The sequence below is a fragment of the Melozone crissalis genome, unplaced genomic scaffold (assembly GCF_028551555.1).
Source record: "Melozone crissalis strain CALT ecotype California unplaced genomic scaffold, PUWL_Pcris_2 ptg000108l_1, whole genome shotgun sequence".
Lineage (NCBI taxonomy): Eukaryota > Metazoa > Chordata > Aves > Passeriformes > Passerellidae > Melozone > Melozone crissalis.
In genome coordinates this window covers 683,896-705,761 of record NW_026535885.1, presented here as the reverse complement: position 1 = coordinate 705,761, position 21,866 = coordinate 683,896, and the positions used below count along the sequence as shown (strand labels likewise).

At 66.3% G+C, this 21,866-nt stretch overlaps 1 protein-coding gene across 1 annotated transcript; it reads left to right on the top strand.

The window, feature by feature from the left end:
- The first annotated feature begins 8,474 nt into the window (after positions 1–8,474).
- LIN28A (lin-28 homolog A) lies at positions 8,475–20,593 on the top strand. Its single transcript, XM_054292367.1, has 4 exons — positions 8,475–8,505; positions 9,232–9,410; positions 19,286–19,470; positions 20,380–20,593. The coding sequence occupies exons 1-4, from the start codon at positions 8,475–8,477 to the stop codon at positions 20,591–20,593; spliced, it is 609 nt and encodes a 202-aa protein (XP_054148342.1).
- The last annotated feature ends 1,273 nt before the right edge of the window (positions 20,594–21,866 follow it).

Genomic DNA, 21,866 nt, shown 5'->3' with positions numbered 1-21,866 from the left:
CCGGGAACAACCCCAACCCGCGGGGCCCAAAGCTGGCTTGAGACCCCCAGACATCCCTGTGATCATGGGGGACATTTTGGGAGAACAACCCCCCCATGTGGGTCCCAAAGCTGGCCTTTAAACCCCCAGACATCCCTGTGGTCCTGAGGGACACTTTGGGGGCACAGGAGGCGGCTTTGGGGCTCCTCGTTGTGCTCATTTGGGGTGTGGGGGCACTGTGGCTCCTGAGCCTGGTGGGGCACAGGAGAGCCTGGGGGACTCAGGTGAGCCTGGTGGGGCACAGGAGAGCGTGGCGGGGTTCAGGTGAGCCTGGGGGGCTCAGGTGAGCCTGGGGGTCTCAGGTAAGCCTGGGGGGCTCAGGTGAACCTGGCGGGGTTCAGGTGAGCCTGGGGGGCTCAGGTGAACCTGGCAGGGCACAGGGGAGCCTGGGGGTCTCAGGTGAGCCTGTCAGGGCCCAGGTGAGCCTGGCGCGGCTCAGGTGAGCGTGCAGAACGCAGCCGGGCCGTGCCGTGCCCCGAGCTGCGGGATGAGTCAGGCGGGCAGCAGGGCTGCGCCGAGTCAGCAAAAGCAGCAAACAAACAGGCCCAGAAAACAACAGGGAAGCGGCTCCGTGGGGGAAAGGCCTGGCTGGGACCGGGAGCAGGGCTGCGAGGAGGAGGAGACCTGAGCAGCTCCATCCCCTGACCCTTCCCTGTGTCTGCCTGGGATTGCTGCGTCCTCCTCTGCAGCTCCGCGAGGAATCGAGCTGGAATAATCCCCCAGAGCTGGAATAATCCCCCAGAGCTGGAATAATCCCCCAGAGCTCACCCCGGCCCGAGATTGTCCCCAGCTCGCAGCTCCCCCTCCTGGCCCGGCTGCTGCAGGGTGGGCATCGCTCTGCTCCCCGGGGCCCGGGGCAGGGGACAGGGACACCGTGCCACCTCGGCCCGGGGGATGTGCCGTGCTGTGGGCACACGCCTGCCCAGAAAGGTTTTGCTGCTGGTGTGGGGCTGGGAAGCAGCTGGCACAGCAGGAGCTGGGCAGGGAGCTGGCCGGGCACCCACGTCCCAGCGTCTCCCAGTTCGGAGCTGTCACCGCCCAGCTGGGGACAGCGGCAGGGATGCGGATTTGGGGTCAGCCCGAGGACAGGTTGCGATTAATGTCCCCATCCAGAACGGGGACACCTCCCTGCACAGGTCCAGGGGGGACACCTCGGGAGAGGAGCTCACGCTGCCGCAGCCGCCTGGGACCGAGCCAGCCCTGCCAGGCTGGGTTTCCCCAGCCCCAGGGGGATCAGGGGCCGGGGGCAGGCGGGGAAATGCTGGGTACAGGCGGCTGCCTGCCCCTGCTGCGAGCCCTCCCGGGCCTGCCCTCCCCGGCCCAGCAGGTCTTTCCAGAACAGATAGGAAGGGTTTGTGTCATTTCTCCGGAGGGCGATGAGACCTCGTCTGGGGCGGCCAGCACCGCTGGAGGCTGGGACCAGCCTGGGTGGGGCTGCACAGCCACCACATGGGCACAGCTGGGTCCCCAGGGCCACAGCTGGATCCCCAGGGCCACAGCTGGGTCCCCAGGGCCACAGCTGGATCCCCAGGGCCATGGTATTCGCCAGTGGAAGGGGGATGGAGGCACTGGCCGCGTCCGTGGCTGCAGGACAGCACAGGGACACAGGGACACAGGGACACAGGGACAGGGACAGGGACAGGGACCCTGCCTCTGTGCTGGGGGGAGGGAGCACCTGCTGACTCAGCATCCCGCCTCTCACCTGGAGCTGCATTTCCGAACATCTCCAGCTCTGTCTTTCCCATCCCACCCCATCCCTGCTGCTGGCGCCGCCCTGAGCCCCCAGGTCCCGGGAAAGGAGCCCACCCAGAGCCCGGCTCTGCCCCAGCACTTTCTGTTTCTGCTCAAGCCATTCCCACTGCGGCAATGGGTCAAGGACAGCAGGACAGGAGCCTGCAGCTCCCCGGTGCCGCTGCCGGCCATCCCCGCCTGCCCGGACGTGCCAGGCTGCATCCAGCGCTGTTGCCACACCGGGGCACCCAGCGCGGCTCTGATCGATCCCCTCCGGCCGAGCCGCGCCGCTGACCCGGTTTGCTGCCTCCCGTCACCCCCAAGGGTCCCCCAGCGCCCCAGCCAAAGGCAGGAGGTGCTGTTCAGTGTTCAGGACATGGAGGGGCCGGTGAGCGCGGGCCGGGCCGAGCCTGCGGCCGCGCTGGGCTGGGCTCTGTCCCCGCGGGCTGAGCGGACCTGCCGCCTTCAGGAGAGTCGGGGACCTGGGCTGGGCGGCTCAGGGTCACGGCGAGGGCAGGGGAGCCCCCGGTGCCCCTCGCTGCCCCTGTGCTGTGGGCCATGGCCAGGAGGGCACACGGAGGGGGACAGCGGTGACAGGAGAGCTCCGCTGTCCCCTCAGCCCGGGTCCTGCAGGCGTGCAGCAGCCCCGGCTCGCTCCGGCACCTCTCGGGATGCACTGGGGTGGCAGGAGATGGATTACACCCCCAGCATCCCCCCAAATTCAGGGACTGACGGTGAGAGGGTCAGAGCCGGGCTCAGCCCCCACCTGCCGGCCCCATTTCCGTGGGGGGCAGCGGGACGGGAGCCCCGGAGACCGAACCCCGAACCCCGAACCCCGAACCCCGAACCCCTTCCGTGCCAGCCCCAACCAGCCGGGCCGGCCCGGTGTCCCGCACCCCCGGTACCTGCCGGCCGAAGGTCCCGCCGTGCGGGCCGGGCTCTGAGCCGTTCCGTGCCGGGCTCTGAGCCGTGCCGTGTCGTGCCGTGCCGGGCTCTGAGCCGTGCCGTGCCGTGCCGTTCCGTGCCGCGCCGAGCGGGCTCGCGGGGCTGCTCTGTGCACACCGCACAGCTGGGCGGACCGGCAGAGTCACCCCGAGCACCCAGCCCTGAGCACCCAGCCCTGAGCACCCAGCCCTGGCATTCCTCAGGTGCTGACAGCCGGGGAGCCGGTCAGGCTGGTTCCAGACCCGGCTCCCCCGTTCGCTCCGACTCAGCAGCGCCGCAGGCAGCGCAGCCGGCCTGGGTGGCTCTGGGCCCCCCCCGCTCCGTCCCACCGCCCACCGAGCGATGGAACCTCGGAGGGGACACCGGGGACAGCTCTGTCCCCGCGCCTCCGGCCAGCGTGGGAATGCACCAGGGCCGGGGGGGCTGGCAGGGACCCAGCAGGGCAATGGGGGGCTGGCAGGGTCCCTGCAGGGCCGGGTCAGGGCTGGGGGTCCGCAGGGCTGGGGGCGCCCCGGCTCAATCCTCGGGGGTCCCACACGGAGCCCCCAGCGCGTTCCCGAGGGGCTCGGAACGCGGGGACACCCCCAGGCCTGAGGGGCTCTCAGGGGGCTCCACACGGTCTCGGGGAGGGGGCGCACACCCCAATAGCCCCGGTCACAGTGGGGCCCGTCCCGGCAGGGCTGGGAGCGCAGCAGGGCCGGCCCTGCCCTCCCGGTGCCCGCTGGGTGCCAGCCCCTGCCCGGGGCCACCACTGCCGGCTCGGCCCGGCCCGGGAGCCTCCCCGGGCACCGCCAGCCCGGCGCGGGCGGCCTCGGCTCAGCCCCGGGGCCACCCGGTCCGGGTGACAGCGCTCACGTGCTGGGAAACAGAGGCACGGCCGAGCTCCCTCTGCCGGGCTCCGGCCGGTGCCCGGTGCCCTCCCGTGCCCTTGGCCGGGCTCCCAAGGGCGGCTGAGCGGGTCCTGGTGGCTCGGGAGCGGGATGTGCCCCCCGCGTCCCCCCGGGGCTCGCAGGAGGGGCAGCCGTGGGGTCCCGGTGCTGGGGCTGGGTCAGTGCGGGTGCACGCGTGTGTTTGGTGTGTGCCAGGGTGTGCCACGGTGTGCCAGGCTGGGTGTCCGTGCCCAGCCAGCCGCGGCTCCAGCGGAGCTCCCTGCACGGCCCCGCAGCGCTGAGTCAGCGCTGGGGAGGGTCCCCCGCAGCAAACCCGTCCTGGAGGAACCGGAGGGCACCGGGGAAACTGGAGGGGCACCGGGGCGAGCCTGGGCCTTGAGTCACTGTGTGCCAAGGGAGGGACACGCAGCGGGGCACGCCGGGGACGGGCGGGGCCGGGCTGGGCCGCGGGGAAACGGGAACGGGGGAGCCCCGGAGCGCCCCGAGACTGCCCCGAGTGAGCCCGGCCCCCAGTGAGCCCGGCTCCGAATCCTGCCCCGAGTCCTGCCCCGAGCCCTGCAGGGGCGTCCCGCGGTCACCGTCCCTCCAAATGGGGGAAATGGGACGGTAGGAGAGGAAAAGGAAAAGGAAAAGGAAAAGGAAAAGGAAAAGGAAAAGGAAAAAAAGGAAAAGGAAAAGGAAAAGGAAAAAAGGAAAAGGAAAAGGAAAAGGAAAAAAGGAAAAGGAAAAGGAAAAGGAAAAAAAGGAAAAGAAAAAGGACTCCCCCACGAGCCGTGTCCCCTGCCCGGTGGACTCGGGGTGCCGGTCCCCGTTCCCAGCGGGATCCGGAGGGCTCGGCTCGGCTCGGCTCGGCCACAGCTGCAAAGCGTTCCCAGCGCTCAGCACCGGGGCGGGGCAGCCGCTGCTGCGTTTGGAGGCACTGAGGGCCGTGGGATCAGGAGGTACCAGCCGGCTCAGCGTCCTTGCGAGCACCATGACCAGGACTTTGGAGCGGTTCTCCAGCCCCCCAAGAAAGACGAGAGCCCCGTTTGCCAGGCCACCGGTGAGAGGAGGAAGATGCAGGAGAGGCCGATGCTTCGGGAGGTGAGATTCAGCTGCTGAGGAGAGGCTCTGCCTTTCCTCAGTGCCCTGCCGAGCCCTCCTGGCTCCCCCAAAGCGATTTCAGCGATTTTCTCCCCCCGTGCCTGGGTTTGCTGCTGGGGGAGCGAGGTTTGAGCAGGGCTGGGGGATTTAAGGGGCGAGGGCAGACGTGTGAGCTCTGTTCTGGGGGGGTCTGCAGCCTCCGAGGAACATCCTCCAGCTATCGATCCCCTTTATCAGGGCGCAGGAATATGTATGGGCTGAGGCGCTGATCAATCCCGCTCTGCCGATCGATCCATCAGCTGCTGCCCCGGGGCTGCTATCGAAGGGAGCTGCCCAATTTGGGCCCAGCCCATCCCCGCAGGCCGGGGGGCAGGGCTGGCTCTGTCCCCCTCTGCCCCTGCCCTGCGGGGCGAGCCTGGCCCTGGCAGGGCCCTCAGGAACCTCCTCATCCTCTCCTGGCCCTGGCAGCACCTCAGGAGCCTCCTCATCCTCCCCTGGCCCTGGCAGCACCTCAGGAGCCTCCTCATCCTCCCCTGGCCTGGGCAGGGCCCTCAGGAGCCTCCTCATCCTCCCCTGGCCCCTGGGAGCGTCCCAGCAGGGTTGGAGTTAGGGTTTAGGGTTAGGGATAGCGTTAGCGCCTCAGGACCCTCCTCATCCTCCCCGGGGCCGGGGAGGGAGGGGGAGGAGCAGCCCCTGGCCTCGTTTATTGATTGCTCCGTAGGCAAAGGTCAGCAGCGAGCGTGGCAGGGTGGGGAGGAGGGAGGTGGGCTGCGAGGGGCTCGCTGCCAGCCCTGGGGCTGTGCCAGCCTCGGGTGGGGTGCCCAGCATGGCACAGCGCTCCCCTCGTGCCTCAGTTTCCCCAGCAGCAATGGGCTGGCAGGGCTGGGCGGTCCTGGAAGGGTGGGTGGGGAAGGAGGGCAGGGTCTGTGCCCACAGGAGGGTGGGAGTGGGGCTCGGAGAGGCTCGGACGAGGTTTGCGTGCAGCCAGGGGGGCTGGGCAGGGACAGGGATCGGTTTTCCTCGGCGGGAGCTCGGAGGATGCTTGGCTTGGCTGGTCAGCGGGGACAGCGGCAGCGCTGGGAGGTGGCGCTGGAGCCTCAGCCCAGATAAGATCATTTTCCACGGCCCTGGAGGGGCTGGCAGCGCCCTGGGGACACCGGTGCCATCTCTGCCAGCGCTGTGCCCCCCGTGCCCGGGTGCTGCCCATCCCAGGGCCCAGCCTGCCGGGTCAGGGCCCGGGGGGAGCCCCGGGGCAGCTCCGTGGCTCCGGCCCGGGGACAGCAGCGCCGGCACGGGGCTCGGAGAGCTGCTACGATCGCAGAGCTGCCGGGCTCCCAGAGCTGCTCCTGGGCTCCCAGAGCTGCTCCTGGGCTCCCCGAGCCGCCGGCCCGGCCCCGGCCGTGCCGAGGGAAGATTTACAGGCTGTCAGAGCCGGGGCCAGAGGTCAGCAGGGGTCACAAAGTCCATTTCGCTGAGGTCACTGTCCACTTCTTTCAATCTAATGAAGCCATTATTGGTGAAAGCGGCCGCTCTGCCGGCTCTCGCCTTGAAGGCGAGCGGGGCACGGCCGCGGGCTCCGAAAGAACAGGAAGGAGTCCCCGTCCCTTCCCGTTTCCATTCAGCAGCGCCGAAAACAAACACGGAAATGTGACACTGCCGGGACACGGCACCGGGAGGGGATGGAGGTGCCCGGATCGGGGGTGGGGCTGCATCCCCTGGCTGGAAACTCACTGAAAACAGAGGGCAGAAATCGGGGGATGCTGGGGAAGTTGCTGCTGCTGTCACTCTGTCCGTCAGGAAGGGGCTGCAAGGGGAGGTTATGCAGGCTGTGGGTTATTTCCTGGAGGATTCGTTGTGGAGAAGGCAGGAACGAGCTCGTTCCTCAGCAGAGCCTCCCCCCGTCCCCTCACACCGTGCAGAATCCTCCCCAAATCCCGAATGGAAGGGGGAAAACGGGGCAGGAACCGGGATGAAAGCTGGGATGAGCAGAGGGGATGAGCCGTGTGGAGGGTGGGCTGTTTTCTCCCCCCCTGCCCCAGCTGTCCCGCAGCCGAGAGGAAAACGAGGATGAGTGTGGAACCCCTGCAGCCAGGAGAGGGGGCCAGAGGCGCTCCTGTCCCGGGATGGACCCGGGCCGCCCCCTGAGCTGGGAGTGCCTGCAGAGAGGGGAGGGGAACAGGGACAGGACCGCGGGTTCCTTCGTGCCAGGGCTGCCCCAGCCCGGGTGGGGTCACTCGTGGCACCTTCCAGTCTGTCCGTGTGGGACACGGATCCACCCGCACCGAGTCCTGGCGGGCTGGGGCGCTCCCAGCAGCTCACGTCGGTGTTTTCATAGAGAAAAACCATCCTCCTCCTCATCTTCCTCTTCCTCCTCCTCCTTTGCCATCTGCCCGTGGGGTCCAGCTCGGCTCTTTGGGGAAGGGGCAACGAGGAGTCCCCGGTGCGCGGGGCAGGAGCGGGAGGAGCCGGAGGAGGAAGAGCCGGAGAGGGAGAGGAAGAGCAGCAGGAGGAGGAGGAAGAGCCGGAGAGGGAGAGGAAGAGCAGGAGGAGGAGGAAGGCACCGCCAGGACCATGGACAGGGCCCGGTTCAGCACCACGGCCAGCGGCGGCGGCCCGCGGGCGGCGGAGCCCTCACGGGGGGATTCCCCACGCGCGATTTCGCCGCCAGCCCCGGCCCGGCCCGGGGTCCCCCCGTTGGTGTCACCGCGGCCCCGCCGCTCCCGGTGCCCGCCCGGTGCCCCCGGTGCCCGGCTCGGTGGCACCACGCGGGACCGGCCGCGCGTGGGGCGGCCGCGGGGGGCTCGGACGCCGCCCCCAGCCCCGGGTTGCCCTCGGGGGCCGCCGCCGGCTCGGTTCGGTTCGGTTGGGTGCGGGGGCGGCGCGGGGCAGCCCCGGTGCCGGTGCCGGTGCGGCGGCGGGCGGCGCTGTGCCCCCGCGGCCGGCGGGGCCATTGTCCGCCGCCGGAAATGGAGCCGCTGGTCACTCCTCGCCCTTTGTCCCCGCCCGGCCCGGCCCGGGGGGCGCCGGGCCCCGACAGCGCCCCGGCCCCGCTGCCGCCGGCACCGGGGGGAAACGGGGCCGCGGGGCCGCGCACCCCGGGGCGCGCACGGGGCGGGACACGGGACGGGGCTGGGGGCGCGGGGAGCCCCCGGGGAGCCGCCCCCTCCCACAGCCCGGCCCGTGCCGGTTCTCCCGTCCCGCCGGTTCCCCGTCCCGCCGGGCCGCGGCTCGCAGGTGGCTCCGCTCGTGGGGAAACGCGGTGGGAGCAGCCCCGGGGCGCGGGGGTCCCGCTGCAGCCCCCCCTGCCCGGTGTCACCTCCTGCCCTGACAGGTGGCCTCGCCCCCAAGTGCCCTAAGCGGGGGGGGGGTCGGCCAGCAGAGCCCCCCCGCCGCAAATCCCCGGCGGAATGTGTCGCTATTAGCGGGGGGGTTAATTAGCGTCACGTGGGGACGGGATGGCGGAGCGGGGCCCGGCGCCCCCCGGCCCCGCGGGTGGGTCCTGGGGGGGGCGGGGGCTGCCATTGTCTGCGAGAATTTGGGAGCCTTTGAAAAAACCCTGGCGCTCCCTCCCACCCCTATTGTTGGAGTGAAGATGGAGTCAAACCTCTCCCGGCTCCCTCCCGGCGGGGTCTAAGCTGGGTTTTTTGTTGTTTTTTTTTTTTTTCTCCTTTTTTTTTTTTTTTTCCCTTTTTTTTTTGGCTGGCCTGATACCCTCAAAGCTGGCCGAGGAGGAGGAGGGAGGAGGCGGTAACAGCCACAACTCGGAATTTGCAAGCGAGTGTCGGGATGGGGTCTGTTTCCAACCAGCAGTTTGCAGGTTAAGTTATATTATTGTCGCAGCCCGCCTCGTCTCCGCGATTATTAATAACTAGGGCAGAGCCGGGCTGGGGGCGCAGGGACCCCCCCAGGCGGCCCGGGCTGAGCCCCGGCAGCGCGGCCGGGCCCGAGGCGCCCCTGCCCCGCGCAGCGCTGCGGAAAGCAGCGGGCGTTTACCGGGGTTTTACCCCTTCCAGCCCCGGGATGACCCCACAAGTTTGGGGCCGCCGGGGGTGTTCGGGAGCGGGGGTGGGACGGTGCGAGGGGGCGATGCTGACGGCGAGGAAGAGTTTCTCCAGCGTGGCTTGCTGGGGGCAGGGGGGTTTCGCGTTGGTGTTTTGGGGGAGCTTCCCCCCTTTTGTAAAGATTTTTTTCAAAATATTTTGATTTTAGAAAAAATATTTTTCGTTACTCGTTTGGTCTTTTTGTGTGTGCGTCTGGGATTTTAATTTTTTTTTTTCCTTTTTTAACGTTTTTGAGGGAGAAACGGATTTAGGGCTCCCGCTGCACGCACTGCCCGGGTCGCGCTGGCAGGAGCTGCCTTCGTTTCCTGGGGTGACCCCCGCGCACACGTGGAGGCACAGCTCGCCTCTCTGTTGCTTTTTGGGGCGGTTGGGGATTTTTGGGGCATTTTCCAGCAGGATTGGATGTTCCTGCGCGGGGCGGCTGGGCCGGGGGCACCGCGGCTCCCCAGCCCCGGCTCAGCGGCTCCGCGGGTCTCTCCCAGGTGCGAAGCCGGGCGAGGAGCCGGCCGGAGACTCGCCCAAGGCCGAGAACGAGCCCCAGCCCCTGCACGGCTCCGGCATCTGTAAATGGTTCAACGTCCGCATGGGCTTCGGCTTCCTCTCCATGACCGCCAAGGGCGGCGCGACCCTGGACTCGCCCGTCGATGTCTTCGTGCACCAGGTACGGCCCGGGGTGCCGGGAGGGATGGGGGGCACCCGGCGGAGGATGGGGGCCGGATGGGGACCCCCGTTCCGGATCCCCGGGCCGGTGGAAGCGCCGACACCGCCGCACCGGGGCTGCTCTCCGGGGAGCGGCGCTGAAAGGCGATCCCGAGCCGTTTCGTTTGCCGTGGTTGTTGCTGAGGAGCCCCGCGGGGCCGGGGCCGCAGGTGCCCGCGGGGCCGGAGCGGGGACACCCCGGGAACGGGGGCTCGGGGAGAGGGCGGCGCTGCCCCGGGACCCGCTCCGAGCCGGGCCGGGCCGCGGCACCGGGACCTCTCCCAGCGGAGCCCATCCCGGCACCGGGCGGCTCTGCCCGAGCCCTTTGTCCCGGCGCGGGGGGCACAAAGGCGGCGTGGGTGTCCCCGCGGGTCCGTGTGACAGTGACAGTCCCGGGTGCGGGTCTGACCGCGCTGGGCGGGGACACCCACGCGAGTCCTTCCGAGGGAAGCCGTGGATGAGACGATGAACTCCTCGGATCTCGGGGCAGGATCTGCCGGGAGGTGCCCAGGGGCTGGGGAAGGGTTTGGAGATGGCGCCCGGACCGGGGCTCCGTGTGCGCCCGGACCGGGGCTCCGTGTGCGCCCAGAACGGGGCTCCGTGTGCGCCCGGACCGGGGCTCCGTGTGTGCCCAGAACGGGGCTCCGTGTGCGCCCAGAACGGGGCTCCGTGTGCGCCCGGACCGGGGCTCCGTGTGCGCCCAGAACGGGGCTCCGTGTGTGCCCGGAACGGGGCTCCGTGTGTGCCCAGAACGGGGCTCCGTGTGCGCCCAGAACGGGGCTCCGTGTGCGCCCGGACCGGGGCTCCGTGTGTGCCCAGAACGGGGCTCCGTGTGCGCCCAGAACGGGGCTCCGTGTGTGCCCAGAACGGGGCTCCGTGTGTGCCCCGCACCTCGGGACTGGGGGGGCAGTGAGCACGGGTGATTTTGGGGCAAACACGGGGATTTGTGCCCATGACTGAGAGCAGCGCCGTGCTGCCGCCTGCAGTGGCTGCGGCTGTCCTCGGGCACAAAGCCCCCCAAACTGGGTCCATCCTGCGGGATGGGGACTCAGGACTGAGCTCTGAGGGGCTCCTGGGGCAGGGGGTCCCGGGGGTCGCTCACTCCCTGCCCTCGAGGGGGGCTCCAGGCAGGGCTGGCAGAGAAACGATGGCCAGGGGAGATGCCAGTCCCTTCTCCCTTGGCAGTGGCACGGGCGCAGCGCCTCGGCAGGGGCTGCTCTGCCAGGCACAGCTGGTTTTGGAGCCAAGGGCTCCCAATCAGCCGAGGAAAACAGATCCTGGTGTTCTCCGGAGAGCAAATGGGCCTTTGCATCTCAATGCGGCGCAGCGGGACCCAGCGCTCCCGGGGAGCCCTCCCGCCCCGCTCCGGGGTTTATTGCCCCCAGACAGTCTGGTTTCCTGATTGCTCCTCTCGCATTCCTGCAGGGCAGGGGAATCAGCTGGGGTGGCTCTGTCGGGAGGGTCCCCCTGCCCTGCAGGGTCCCGGTGCCCCCCGGTTCCCCAGGCCGGGGTCCCAGAGACTGCAGCGTTTGGAAACTGGGGGAGCTCTGGGGAAAAGCGGCTTATTTGGGGCGGCAGAGGGGCCGGGGGTGTGGGGGCTCCCCTCACAGCAAAGGCTGTGCCCCACCAGAAGCTTTGGGCTGATGGAGAATCCTCCTCCTCCGGGCCGGGTTTCGCCTCCGGCTCCTCTCGCTGGTGGCACAAAGTCCCAAAGTCCCTGCTGTCCTGCAGGAACAGCCGGGGCTGCTCCCGGTGTCTCTGTCACTGCAGAGCATCTCCCTGCACAGGGAGCAGCTCACGCTGCCACCGCGGCCTCGCTGCTTTTGGGTGGAACCGGGTCCTTTTGGGTGGAATGGGGTCCTTGTCCAGACGCTGTCCCCACCCCGAGAGCCTGAGTCGGCCCCGCTCCCGGGGAGGGAGTCAAAAGCCACCAAAAGCCACCAAAAGCCAGGGGACGAGGCTCGGCTCGGTGTGCCCTGCCCAGCACCCAGCACCCCAAACCAGCTTCGGGGTTAACACTCCAGAGCCCTTCAAACCCCGCTCCTTCCCCTCTTCATTTACATATGTGAATGATGACCCACAGGAAGTAATTGTGGGAGAAAGAAGGGAATTGGCCTCTTTAGATCTATTAAATCACTTTATTACAGGAACCAGGTCTGAATGGCCCCTCTCGGCAGGGAGCGCGTCTCCATCTCCCTCTGCCTTTATCTGATCACAAAGAGATTAAAATCTCGGCAGGACAGGAGACTAACAGGGCTCCTCGGGGCTGCCTTTCCCTCGCATTGTGAGCTAAAAATGAGGCATTTGGGCTCAAATGCCTCCCCTGGGCACTGGAGATGGATTCATTTGGGGGCTGTGAGGAGACAGGAGGGATGAGGCAGAGCAGATCGTCTCGGGGAGGCCGAGGGCTGAGCAGCACCCCTGAGGAAATGGGGATTTGGGGTGGCGGGAATTGGGCTGGTGGTGATGGTGAAGACCCCAAAGGCGCCGTGGTCCCCTCAGGATGCGGCTCCCGGGGTCTGAGCATCACTCCCAGGAGTGCTTGGGAAGGGAACAGGGAAAGAGGGAAAGGAGAAAACCAAGGCTCGGTTGAGCTGGAGGAGCAGCGCTGAGCAGCAGGGCTGGGATTTGGGCTCTGGCTGGGGGCAGAGGGGAAGAGGATGTCCCATGCTTGGAAATCGTTGCTCTCCTCAGCTTGACCCTGCATTTCCGAGCGTTTCCCCCAGCCAGCAGCTCTAAACCCTTGATAAATGCAATTAGTTGGGTGCTTTTGTTCCTTCTCGCGATTTTAGCAAGAAATTCTGCCGGGCACCGTGGGCACCTGGTGGGGACACCAAGCTGTGCCCGTGCTCAGACCCGCTGGGGCTGGGACGGGCATAAAAATGTGGGACCCGTGGGCACATCCCAGCACGGGAGGGGCTCCTGTCCCCTGGGATGGGATGGGATGGGATGGGATGGGATGGGATGGGATGAGCAGGGTGGCAGTGGCCCTTGGGACACGGCTGAGCCCACCTGGGCTGTCACCCACCTGTGCCGGTGCCGGTGCCACGCCGTGCATGCGGCAGGGATAATACAAATAATCATCCACGTGAGCGTGACGTGAGGCCTTTAAAAAAAAAAATCGTGTTTGGAGGCAGCTCCATGGCTGAGCGTGCAGGAAAGGCAGGAGGGGCAGCTCCTCTGTCAGGGAGCATCACCCAGCCTTTCCCTGGGCTGGGGGCAGGATCCGAGCGGGGATTTGGGCTGGGGGCAGGATCCGAGCTGGGATTTGGGCTGGGGGCAGGATCTGAGCTGGGATTTGGGCTGGGGGCAGGATCCGAGCTGGGATTTGGGCTGGGGGCAGGATCCGAGCTGGGATTTGGGCTGGGGAGAGGATCTGAGGGAGGATTTGGGCTGGGGGCAGGATCTGAGCTGGGATTTGGGCTGGAACAGGATCCGAGCTGGGATTTGGGCTGGGGGCAGGATCTGAGGGAGGATTTGGGCTGGGGGCAGGATCTGAGCTGGGATTTGGGCTGGGGGCAGGATCCCAGCTGGGATTTGGGCTGGAACAGGATCCGAGCTGGGATTTGGGCTGGGGGCAGGATCCGAGCGGGGATTTGGGCTGGAACAGGATCCCAGCTGGGATTTGGGCTGGGGGCAGGATCCGAGCTGGGATTTGGGCTGGGGGCAGGATCCGAGCTGGGATTTGGGCTGGAACAGGATCTGAGCTGGGATTTGGGCTGGGGGCAGGATCCGAGCTGGGATTTGGGCTGGAACAGGATCCGAGCTGGGATTTGGGCTGGAACAGGATCTGAGCTGGGATTTGGGCTGGGGGCAGGATCCGAGCTGGGATTTGGGCTGGGGGCAGGATCTGAGCTGGGATTTGGGCTGGGGGCAGGATCTGAGCTGGGATTTGGGCTGGGGGCAGGATCCGAGCTGGGATTTGGGCTGGGGGCAGGATCTGAGGGAGGATTTGGGCTGTGCAGGGCTGAGGGGCAGCGAGGGGAGGGGGAATCCGTGACGCTCCATCCTCCAGGGACACGGGCAATAATATCTCGCTTTTCCTGCTCCCCGTGCTCACCCCCACCCCGGGATCGGGGCACCAGAGGTGCGCATCCCTGGGGAAGGAAGGGATCGAGGAATCACAGATTGGTTTGGCTTGGAAGGGACCTTTAAAGGTCATTTAGTGCAACCCCCCTGCAAGGAGCAGGGAACTCCCGCAGAGATTCCCTGGGGCAGAAATGCTCCTTGGAATCTCTACTTTTTTTTCTTTTTTTTTTTTTTTTTCCTTCTTTTTTTGTGGTGGGAGAGGGGTAGTAGCAATCTCTTTGGTTTTGTTTATGCTGTGGGTTTGGTTTTTTTTAAATAACCGCCGGAATGAAATTGTGTTCCCGATGGGAAATACTGAAAGAGAGCGGCTTTATTCCACCCCTGAAACTCCCTCAAGACGCTCGCACGCACAAAAAAAGCCTCCTGTCTCTGTCTAAAGATTAACTGATGGCCGCAGGCACATCCCTTCCCCCAGCTCCCCCTCCCTGCCCCAGGGACAGAAAACACCCTGGGATGGGCTCCTGATAAAGCGGCCCCGATGAATGGGATGGAGCCGGGATGGAGCCCCCGCCGCCCCCTCAGTTCCCTCTCCCCGTTCCCCGTTCCCTTTCTCCTCAGCATTATCGGGATGGAGCTGGAATCACCCTCGGGGGACGCGCGGCTGCTCCGGGCCGTGCTCCTGCTTTAGGACCGGAGCACAAAATTAACACGCAGCCACTGATCCCAATTAGCTGCCCCTGGGAAGTGCGGGAGGGTTTTGGTGGGGGGGAAAAAAAATACAACCAAAGGAGCTAAAAGGATTTAGGACAGGAAACTGGTGGATTAAACTCTGTGGTAGATGCCTTTTTTTTTTTTTTTTTTCCTCCCGTCGGAATTGGTATCTAGAGTTTAATTTTACCGGCTTGTGGTGGAAAATAAGGCGCAAACATGGTTATTTTGGCAGGGAAATGTCTTTATTTTGATTTCAGCTGAGATCGGTAGGGGTCCTTGGGGATATGGCACCAGATGATGGGGAGGGAGCCAGAGGAAAGGCTCGGTGGTGTTTTGTTAAATCTCTGTTTTGTTAAATCTCTGCCCTCTCCCCGAGGGCTCCGGAGGCATCGCCCTCCTTATCTCTGCACCCGGGGCTGAGCAGGAGCCGAGCACTGCCCGTTTGTGGGGGGCAGGAGGGAGGATTCCTGCTCCGGGCCCTCCCCAAAACCCAAACCCCAACAGCAGCAGCGTCCCTGGAGCTCCTGGCACCGGGAAAGATTGGCTGTAGTTTGGGGACATTGGCTGTGTGATTTGGGACAGGGCAGGGCTTTGGGGACATTGGCTGTGGGATTTGGGACATTGGCCGTGTGGTGTGGGGACACTGGCTGTGTGATTTGGGGACATTGGCCGTGTGATTTGGGACAGGGCAGGGCTTTGGGGACATTGGCTGTGTGGTGTGGGGACATTGGCTGTGTGGTGTGGGGACATTGGCTGTGGGATTTGGGACATTGGCTGTGTGGTGTGGGGACACTGGCTGTGTGATTTGGGGACATTGGCCGTGTGATTTGGGACAGGGCAGGGCTTTGGGGACGTTGGCTGTGGGATTTGGGACATTGGCCGTGTGGTTTGGGGACATTGGCCGTGTGGTTTGGGGACACTGGCTGTGTGGTTTGGGGACACTGGCTGTGTGGTGTGGGGACATTGGCCGTGTGGTTTGGGGACATTGGCCGTGTGGTGTGGGGACATTGGCCGTGTGGTTTGGGGACACTGGCTGTGTGGTTTGGGGACATTGGCCGTGTGACTGGGACAGGGCTTTGCCTTTGGGGACAGGGACGATCCGGGCACAGGCTGTGGGGGCAAAGGGACTTTTCCCTGTTGGATTGGGGACTTGGTCACTGCTCCGGGCTTGGGCCGCTGTAGCTGCAGGACTGCACTGGCCACATCCAGGGGTGATGGGGGCACCCATGGGTGGGGAATTGGGCAATTCAGCCCCAAACCCTCTCACACCCGGGCTGAGCCAAACCTGAGCCCCTGGGGCCGGGAATGCTCCCCGGGGTGGCCCTCGGGGGTCCTGGGGGGCTGAGGGGGGCCCTGGGGGCTGCCCTGTGCCCTGGAGCCGGCAGAAGGAGGGACTGGGGACAGGGACACGGTGGCTCTGGGGACAGGGGGCTGCACGGTGGGTGGTGGCACTGCAGTGGGTGCCAGCTGAGCCAGAGCTCACCACGGACAGGGTACCCCAGGGGTGGGGCATGGCACCCCCGGGGGCTCAGCAGTCCCTGGGCTGCTTTTCCTGACCCTGCTCTGCAGATTGGGGGAAACTGAGGCACGGGCCCTGCCTGCAGCGGGGCTGGGCTGCCCCAGATGCTCTGGGCAGGACTCAGAGGTAGCCCTGGCACAGCTGGGCGCTGCCAGCGCTGTTCCCACAGCCGGGCTCGCCCCAGCATCCCAGCCCGGCCGGTTTAATCTCCGTTTAAAGGGCTCTGCAGGGCCGAGGTGCAGCGGCCGCTCCGCCCCGGTCCCCGCTGGACACAAAGATGGTTTGATTGAGTGGCCGGGAATAAACGTCCCCTTGTGTCCGCTGGGGACAATGGTGACCCCGGGGCCGGCCGAGCCCCTCGGGAGCTGGGGGAGAGCTCGGGGGGCAGCGCTGGCTTTGGGGCGCCCACGGTGCCATCCCTGCGGGACGGGAAAGGGGTCCGAGTGTGGGAGCTGCGAGGAGGGGTTTGCCGGGTGGGAGGAAGAGGAGGGATGAAGGCACCCATGTGCGGGGGGTGGGCAGCTCGGGGCTCACGTGCTGCGGCTTTGTCCGCCCTAAATACCCGGGGACGGGGGGAGAAGGGCAGCGGTGCCCGCTGAGGTGCCCGGGGCCGCTGGTGGAGCTGTGCCCGCTCTGTCCCCTGTCCCCCGGTTAGCTCTGGGCCCGATGGGCACAAGGAAACGCTGGCGTTGGGCTGCGCTTCCTTTGGGACGGCAAAGCTTTGTGAGCCCGTGCCCAGGGCCACCCCACAGCCCCAAAGCACACAGGGGGACTGAGCCTGGGGCTCCCCGAGAGACCCAGAGCCCAAACCCAGACCTTTGTGACCCGGAGCCACCCCACACCCCCAAATCACAGCCACCCCTGGGACTGAGCCCAGAGCCCGAACCCAGAGCCCGAACCCGAGCCCAGGGCCACCCACACCCCCAAACCACAGCCACCCCCGAGACTGACCCCGGAGCTCCCCGATGGACCCAGAGCCCGAGCCCGGAGCCCGCACCCGAGCCCAGGGCCACTCCACAGCCCCAAATCACAGCCACCCCTGGGACTGAGCCCAGCGCCCGCACCCGAGCTGGGCCCGGAGGGGTCCCAGGGCCCGGGGGGGGTCCCAGGGCCCGGGGGGGGTCACAGGGCCCGCGGCCACGCCGGCCGCCCTGCCTCCCCCCGCCGGGGCCTGGAACTCCTGGAATTTGGGCAGCGGGAGCGCGGCCGCCGCCGGCCCTTTGTTCTCCGGCCGGTGGCTCCCGGCCCCGGCCTCCCCTGCGCTCCCCCATCCCCAGCATCCCCGGCCCGCTCCGATCCCCCCCTTCCTCTCTTTATTTTTGGGGGGGGTGTGGGTGTGCGGAGGCCTGGGAAGGCTCCGGCTTTGTGTGTGGTGTGGGACGGGGGCTCTGGGCCCCTTCCTTTCAGATGCAGGAGGTATGCAGCTAATTCAATGGGCTGCAGTTTGATTACCTATCTGATAACAGAGGAATGCCAGCAATGTGTGTGTTTTGGGAAGGGGGCAGGGGGGATGCGCGGGGACCACCGGCCACTCTGCAGCGCACATCAAAAGGCCGAAGGGCAGGAGGGGGAGAGCTGGGACGCCCCAGCCTCTGTCCCCCCCCTTCCCCGGGGAGAGGGCGTTTCCTTTGGCCTTTTGGCGGAGGGGGCTGGGGGCGCTTGTCATCCTCACCCGCTGCTGGAAAATAAATCGCTTCCCCGTCGTGTTGTGGCAGCTTCTGCCTCGTCCCTCCTCTTCCTCCCGGCGGGGCCGAGGGTGCGCGGGGCCGGGCTGCGGCGGAGGGGCGGGGGTGCCCCCGGTGGGGCTGAGCTGGGGGGCGCTGGGGAGCCCCTGGCACGGCTCGGCCTTAGCCCGGAGCTCTGGGAGTTCTCATCCCCGCAGTGTAAACACAGCTGGGCCAGCTGGGGCCGTAAACGCCCCGAGAGGAGCCACGGGAGGCGGTCGGGCTCGGCCCCCCTCCCAGGGCTGCCAGGGAGGGATGCTCAGCCCCTCCTCACCCCCAAACCCTGGGCTGCTGAGGGAATGGGGTAAATCCCCCATTTGGGGCAGCTCCCATTGCCCGAATCACCTCAGGCTGGGGACAGGCCAGGGTGGTGGCTGAGGATGTGCTGGGGCTCCTCTGGGATGTGCTGAGGGCGCTTCAGGGATGTGCTGGTCACAGAGCTCCTGCCCGGGGGATGCTCAGCACGGGTTGCAGTGTTTGGTCACTGTTTGGGGGGTTTGCCGGGGCTGGTGGTGCTGGCACTGTCCTGGTGGGGCTGGCACTGCCCAGGTGCTGCTGGCACTGCTCCGGGTGGGCACAGGGGGCTGTGACACTCTGTCACATCCTTGCTGTCATTTGGGACCCCAGAGCTCAGGTCTGGCTCTCCCGTGAGGCAGCTCAGAGAGCAAAGGAGGGTCCCTGTGGCCACCGAGGGTCCCACCCCAGCAGCCAAGGGGATCCAGGGCCTGGGGGTGACTTGGGGTCTGTCCCACCCTGGGCTGCACCCCCAGGCACAGAAAAGCAGCAGAAAAAGGGGGCTCAAGGCTCGCTCCTCGAGCTCTGCTGCGCTCCCATTCTCTCGAACACAGGGACACCCGGCAAGACCCTGCCAAGAAAAATTCCCTCCCAAAACCCAACAGCTCCGTTCCTCCCCTCTCTGTTTTTCCGTGGGCTGTTCCCCGTGACTCCCGGCGGGATTCAGAGCAGGGATGGGAGCAGTCGGTGCCTGCCGGTCCCGCCTCGCTCCCGGAGCCTCGGGAGAACGGGAGAACCGGAGAGCGCACACGTGACGGGAGCTCTCCGGCCGTGAATAGGACACGCTCCATTCATAAATGCAGGGTGGTGCTGCGGCCGCGCAGGCGTTGGGGATCCCCAGGGCAGAAGCAGCAGCTGCTCCTCCCTCTGAACTCGGCAAATCCCCTGAATTCGCTGCCGGAGCTCGCTGTGGCTCGGGGGATGCCGAGCTGGAGCTGCTTGGGCAGAGCAGCAGGGATGCTCGGGGCTCAGGTGATGAGAATTCTTGCCCCCGAGCAAAGCAAAGCACAGGGGTGACAATTCCTGCCTGCCCCCGGGATGCTCAGGGCACAGAGGGACAGAGCTCCCCCCTGCCTCACCCAGCCCTGCTCCCTAAGGATTTGTTCTGCTGAAATGGACAGAGCCCCTCAAAGTGGAATGGGGTTCTCCTGTCACCTCACAACCCTCCCTTCCCAGCCTGGGTTTTTCTTGGCTCCCTTGCTTTGATTGTGTGGTGATAACCGACGTGGTGTTCCTGGAAGGAATGGGAGAAGCTCCCAGCAGTGATAACCCTGTGCCAAATGGCTGCTTAATTAATTATTGCAGGCAGTTAAAGGGCTTGAGCTGGGCTGAGCTGTGCTGGGGGAACAGTGCCAGCCTGCAGCCTCCTGGCCTTGCCACAGGGCCTGCCACTCGTACCACTGGGCAAAACCCCGAGATGCTTTTGTATTTAAAATAAGCAGAGCCAAGGGACAGGCAGAGGGGACATTTGCAGCTCTGGGGTGCAGGAGGGCTTTGTGCTGTGCCTGCAGAACACCCAGCTCTGTGCTGACCCCCGTCTCGCCCTGTGCCCCTCCCCAGAGCAAGCTGCACATGGAGGGATTCCGCAGCCTGAAGGAGGGCGAGGCTGTCGAGTTCACCTTCAAGAAATCATCCAAAGGCCTCGAGTCCATCCGGGTGACCGGGCCCGGGGGCGTCTTCTGCATCGGCAGCGAGAGGAGGCCCAAGGGGAAGAGCCTCCAGAAGCGCAGATCCAAAGGAGACCGGTGAGGGCTGGGGCAGGGCCCGCGGGCACCGGGAGCTGCCCGGGCACCCCGGGATGGGCACGGGCACCGGGATGGGCACGGGGCCAGGCCACAGGCGGTGACCCCGGGGCTGGGACAGCAGCTTCCTGAGGTGCCTAATGAGCGGCAGATGCAGCTCGGTGGGGAAGGGGCAGGGGAGCAGCAGGAGGGGCAGAGGTCAGGGACACCCCTGGCAGCCCTGCTGCGATGGGCAGCTTGTCCAGGAGCAGCCCTTCCTTGTGGGGAGGAAAGCACGGCGGGATGGGAGCCCCGGGCATATTTCTGGCCAGCCCTTCATCCCCCCTCTCTCATCCTCTCCATCCTCTCCCATCCTGGCTGCCTGGGGATGCCCCATCCCAGTTTTCCCAGTGGATGCTGTCCCCCCCACTCAGCTGTTCCCATAAACAGGATTTTAAATTAATCAGAAAGGAATTGTGAAGGAAAAGGAAAGAGAAAAGGGTTGTGGCCGTCCTGCATGGATGCAGGATTTGAAATGGACACAGGGCAGCTCCCTCTGCTCCGGTGTGAGGGTGGCACCCCTGGCACTGTCCCCACACGATGACAGCTGGGGATGCCATCGTTCCTTGGCCTGTTCCTGGGGCAGTGTAACCCAGGAGTGGGGTCTGGAGACACCGGAGCCAGGACACTGATATCCCCAGAGGGATGGAATCCCCACATCCCGATCTGTGTGTGGCCTCAGCGCAGCGGTTTGCTGCCATCTCCTGGGTACCAGCAGCACCACTGAGCCCCACGGGCCGTGCTGGAGCTGGGGCTCTGCAGGGACCAACCCTGGGGCCACCACCCGCCCCAAACACCGAGCCCAGCTCTGGCTGAGGAGCCAGGCACGGTCACAGCATCCTCCCGCCTCATTCTGCTTCTCCCCTCGCCCAGGTGCTACAACTGCGGCGGGCTGGACCACCACGCCAAGGAGTGCAAGCTGCCCCCGCAGCCCAAGAAGTGCCACTTCTGCCAGAGCATCAGCCACATGGTGGCCAACTGCCCCGCCAAAGCACAGCAGTCGCCCAGCTCGCAGGGCAAGCCCGCCTACTTGCGAGAGGAGGAGGACACGCACGGCCCGGCGCTGCTCCCCGAGAGCCGCGAGTGATGCGGGGGGCACGGGGGGCTCCCACCGGGGGGACGAGGCTTTGGCAAGGCAAGGGGCACCGAGGGGACGGCGAGGGCAGCGCTGGCAGCGGGGACCCGGCGTCCCTGCACACACCTTCCCCCCACGGCCAGGCTGGGAGCAGCCCTGTTAGCATCAGGATGGCGTGCTCCAGAACAGGGGAAGGCAGCACCCCACACGCTAAAACCCCAAACGTCCTTGGTTACTCTTTATTCCTTTCCTAAGTCGAGCCAGGCAGCCGTGTCAGGGGAGGAGGAGCAGAGGGGAACACTCAGGGAGGAGCTGATGGCTCCTTGTCCTCCTGAGCTGCACAGAGGCTCTGCAGACGCAGGGTGAGCTGGGGAGAACCTGCTCCTGTCCCAAGGGAGGTGAGGGCAAGGCTGACCCGAGCAGCACCAGGGAGATGCCCGTGGGCCGGTCCCGCGGCTCCCTCTGCTCCTCGGGGCTCTCACTTCCAGGGACGTGTGAGGATTTGTGGTTCCTCCATGGCTGTTTCATTGTTGGGCCCGGATTTGGGCTCGGTCTGGGAGGAAATGGATCCTCTCTCGGGGCTGGATAACACCACCAGTCTGTGGGCTGCGAGCTGCAGCCTAGGGGAGAGCAAACCTAAGGAAAAACATTTAATTTCCTCCAATCCTCCCCAAGTGCCAGCCCAGAGAGCACAAGGTGCTTTATGCAGCCAGCTCTTCCCCTCTCAGGCTTCTCCCAGCCTCTGGATCGTGGAGCTGGGGACACCCCAGTGCTGGGGACACCCCAGTGCTGGGGACACCCCTGTGCTGGGGACACCCCTCCATTGGGGACACCCCAGTGCTGGGGACACCCCTGTGCTCCTCCTGCCCTCCCCACGCTGCAGACCCTGCTGCCCCTGGGGATGAGCCTCCCCAGGGACACGGGACAGGGCTGTCCTGGGTTAGTTCTGTCCCTGTCCCGGGTCAGTGGCTGTCCCTGTCCTGGGTTAGTGGCTGTCCCTGTCCCGGGTCAGTGGCTGTCCCCATCCCGGGTTAGTGGCTGTCCCCATCCCGGGTTAAGGGCTGCCCCTGTCCCGGGTCAGTGGCTGTCCCTGTCCCGGGTCAGTGGCTGTCCCCATCCCGGGTTAGTGGCTGTCCCCATCCCGGGTTAAGGGCTGCCCCTGTCCCGGGTCAGTGGCTGTCCCTGTCCTGGGTTAGTGGCTGTCCCCATCCCGGGTCAGTGGCTGTCCCCATCCCGGGTCAGTGGCTGTCCCTATCCCGGGTTAGTGGCTGTCCCTGTCCTGGGT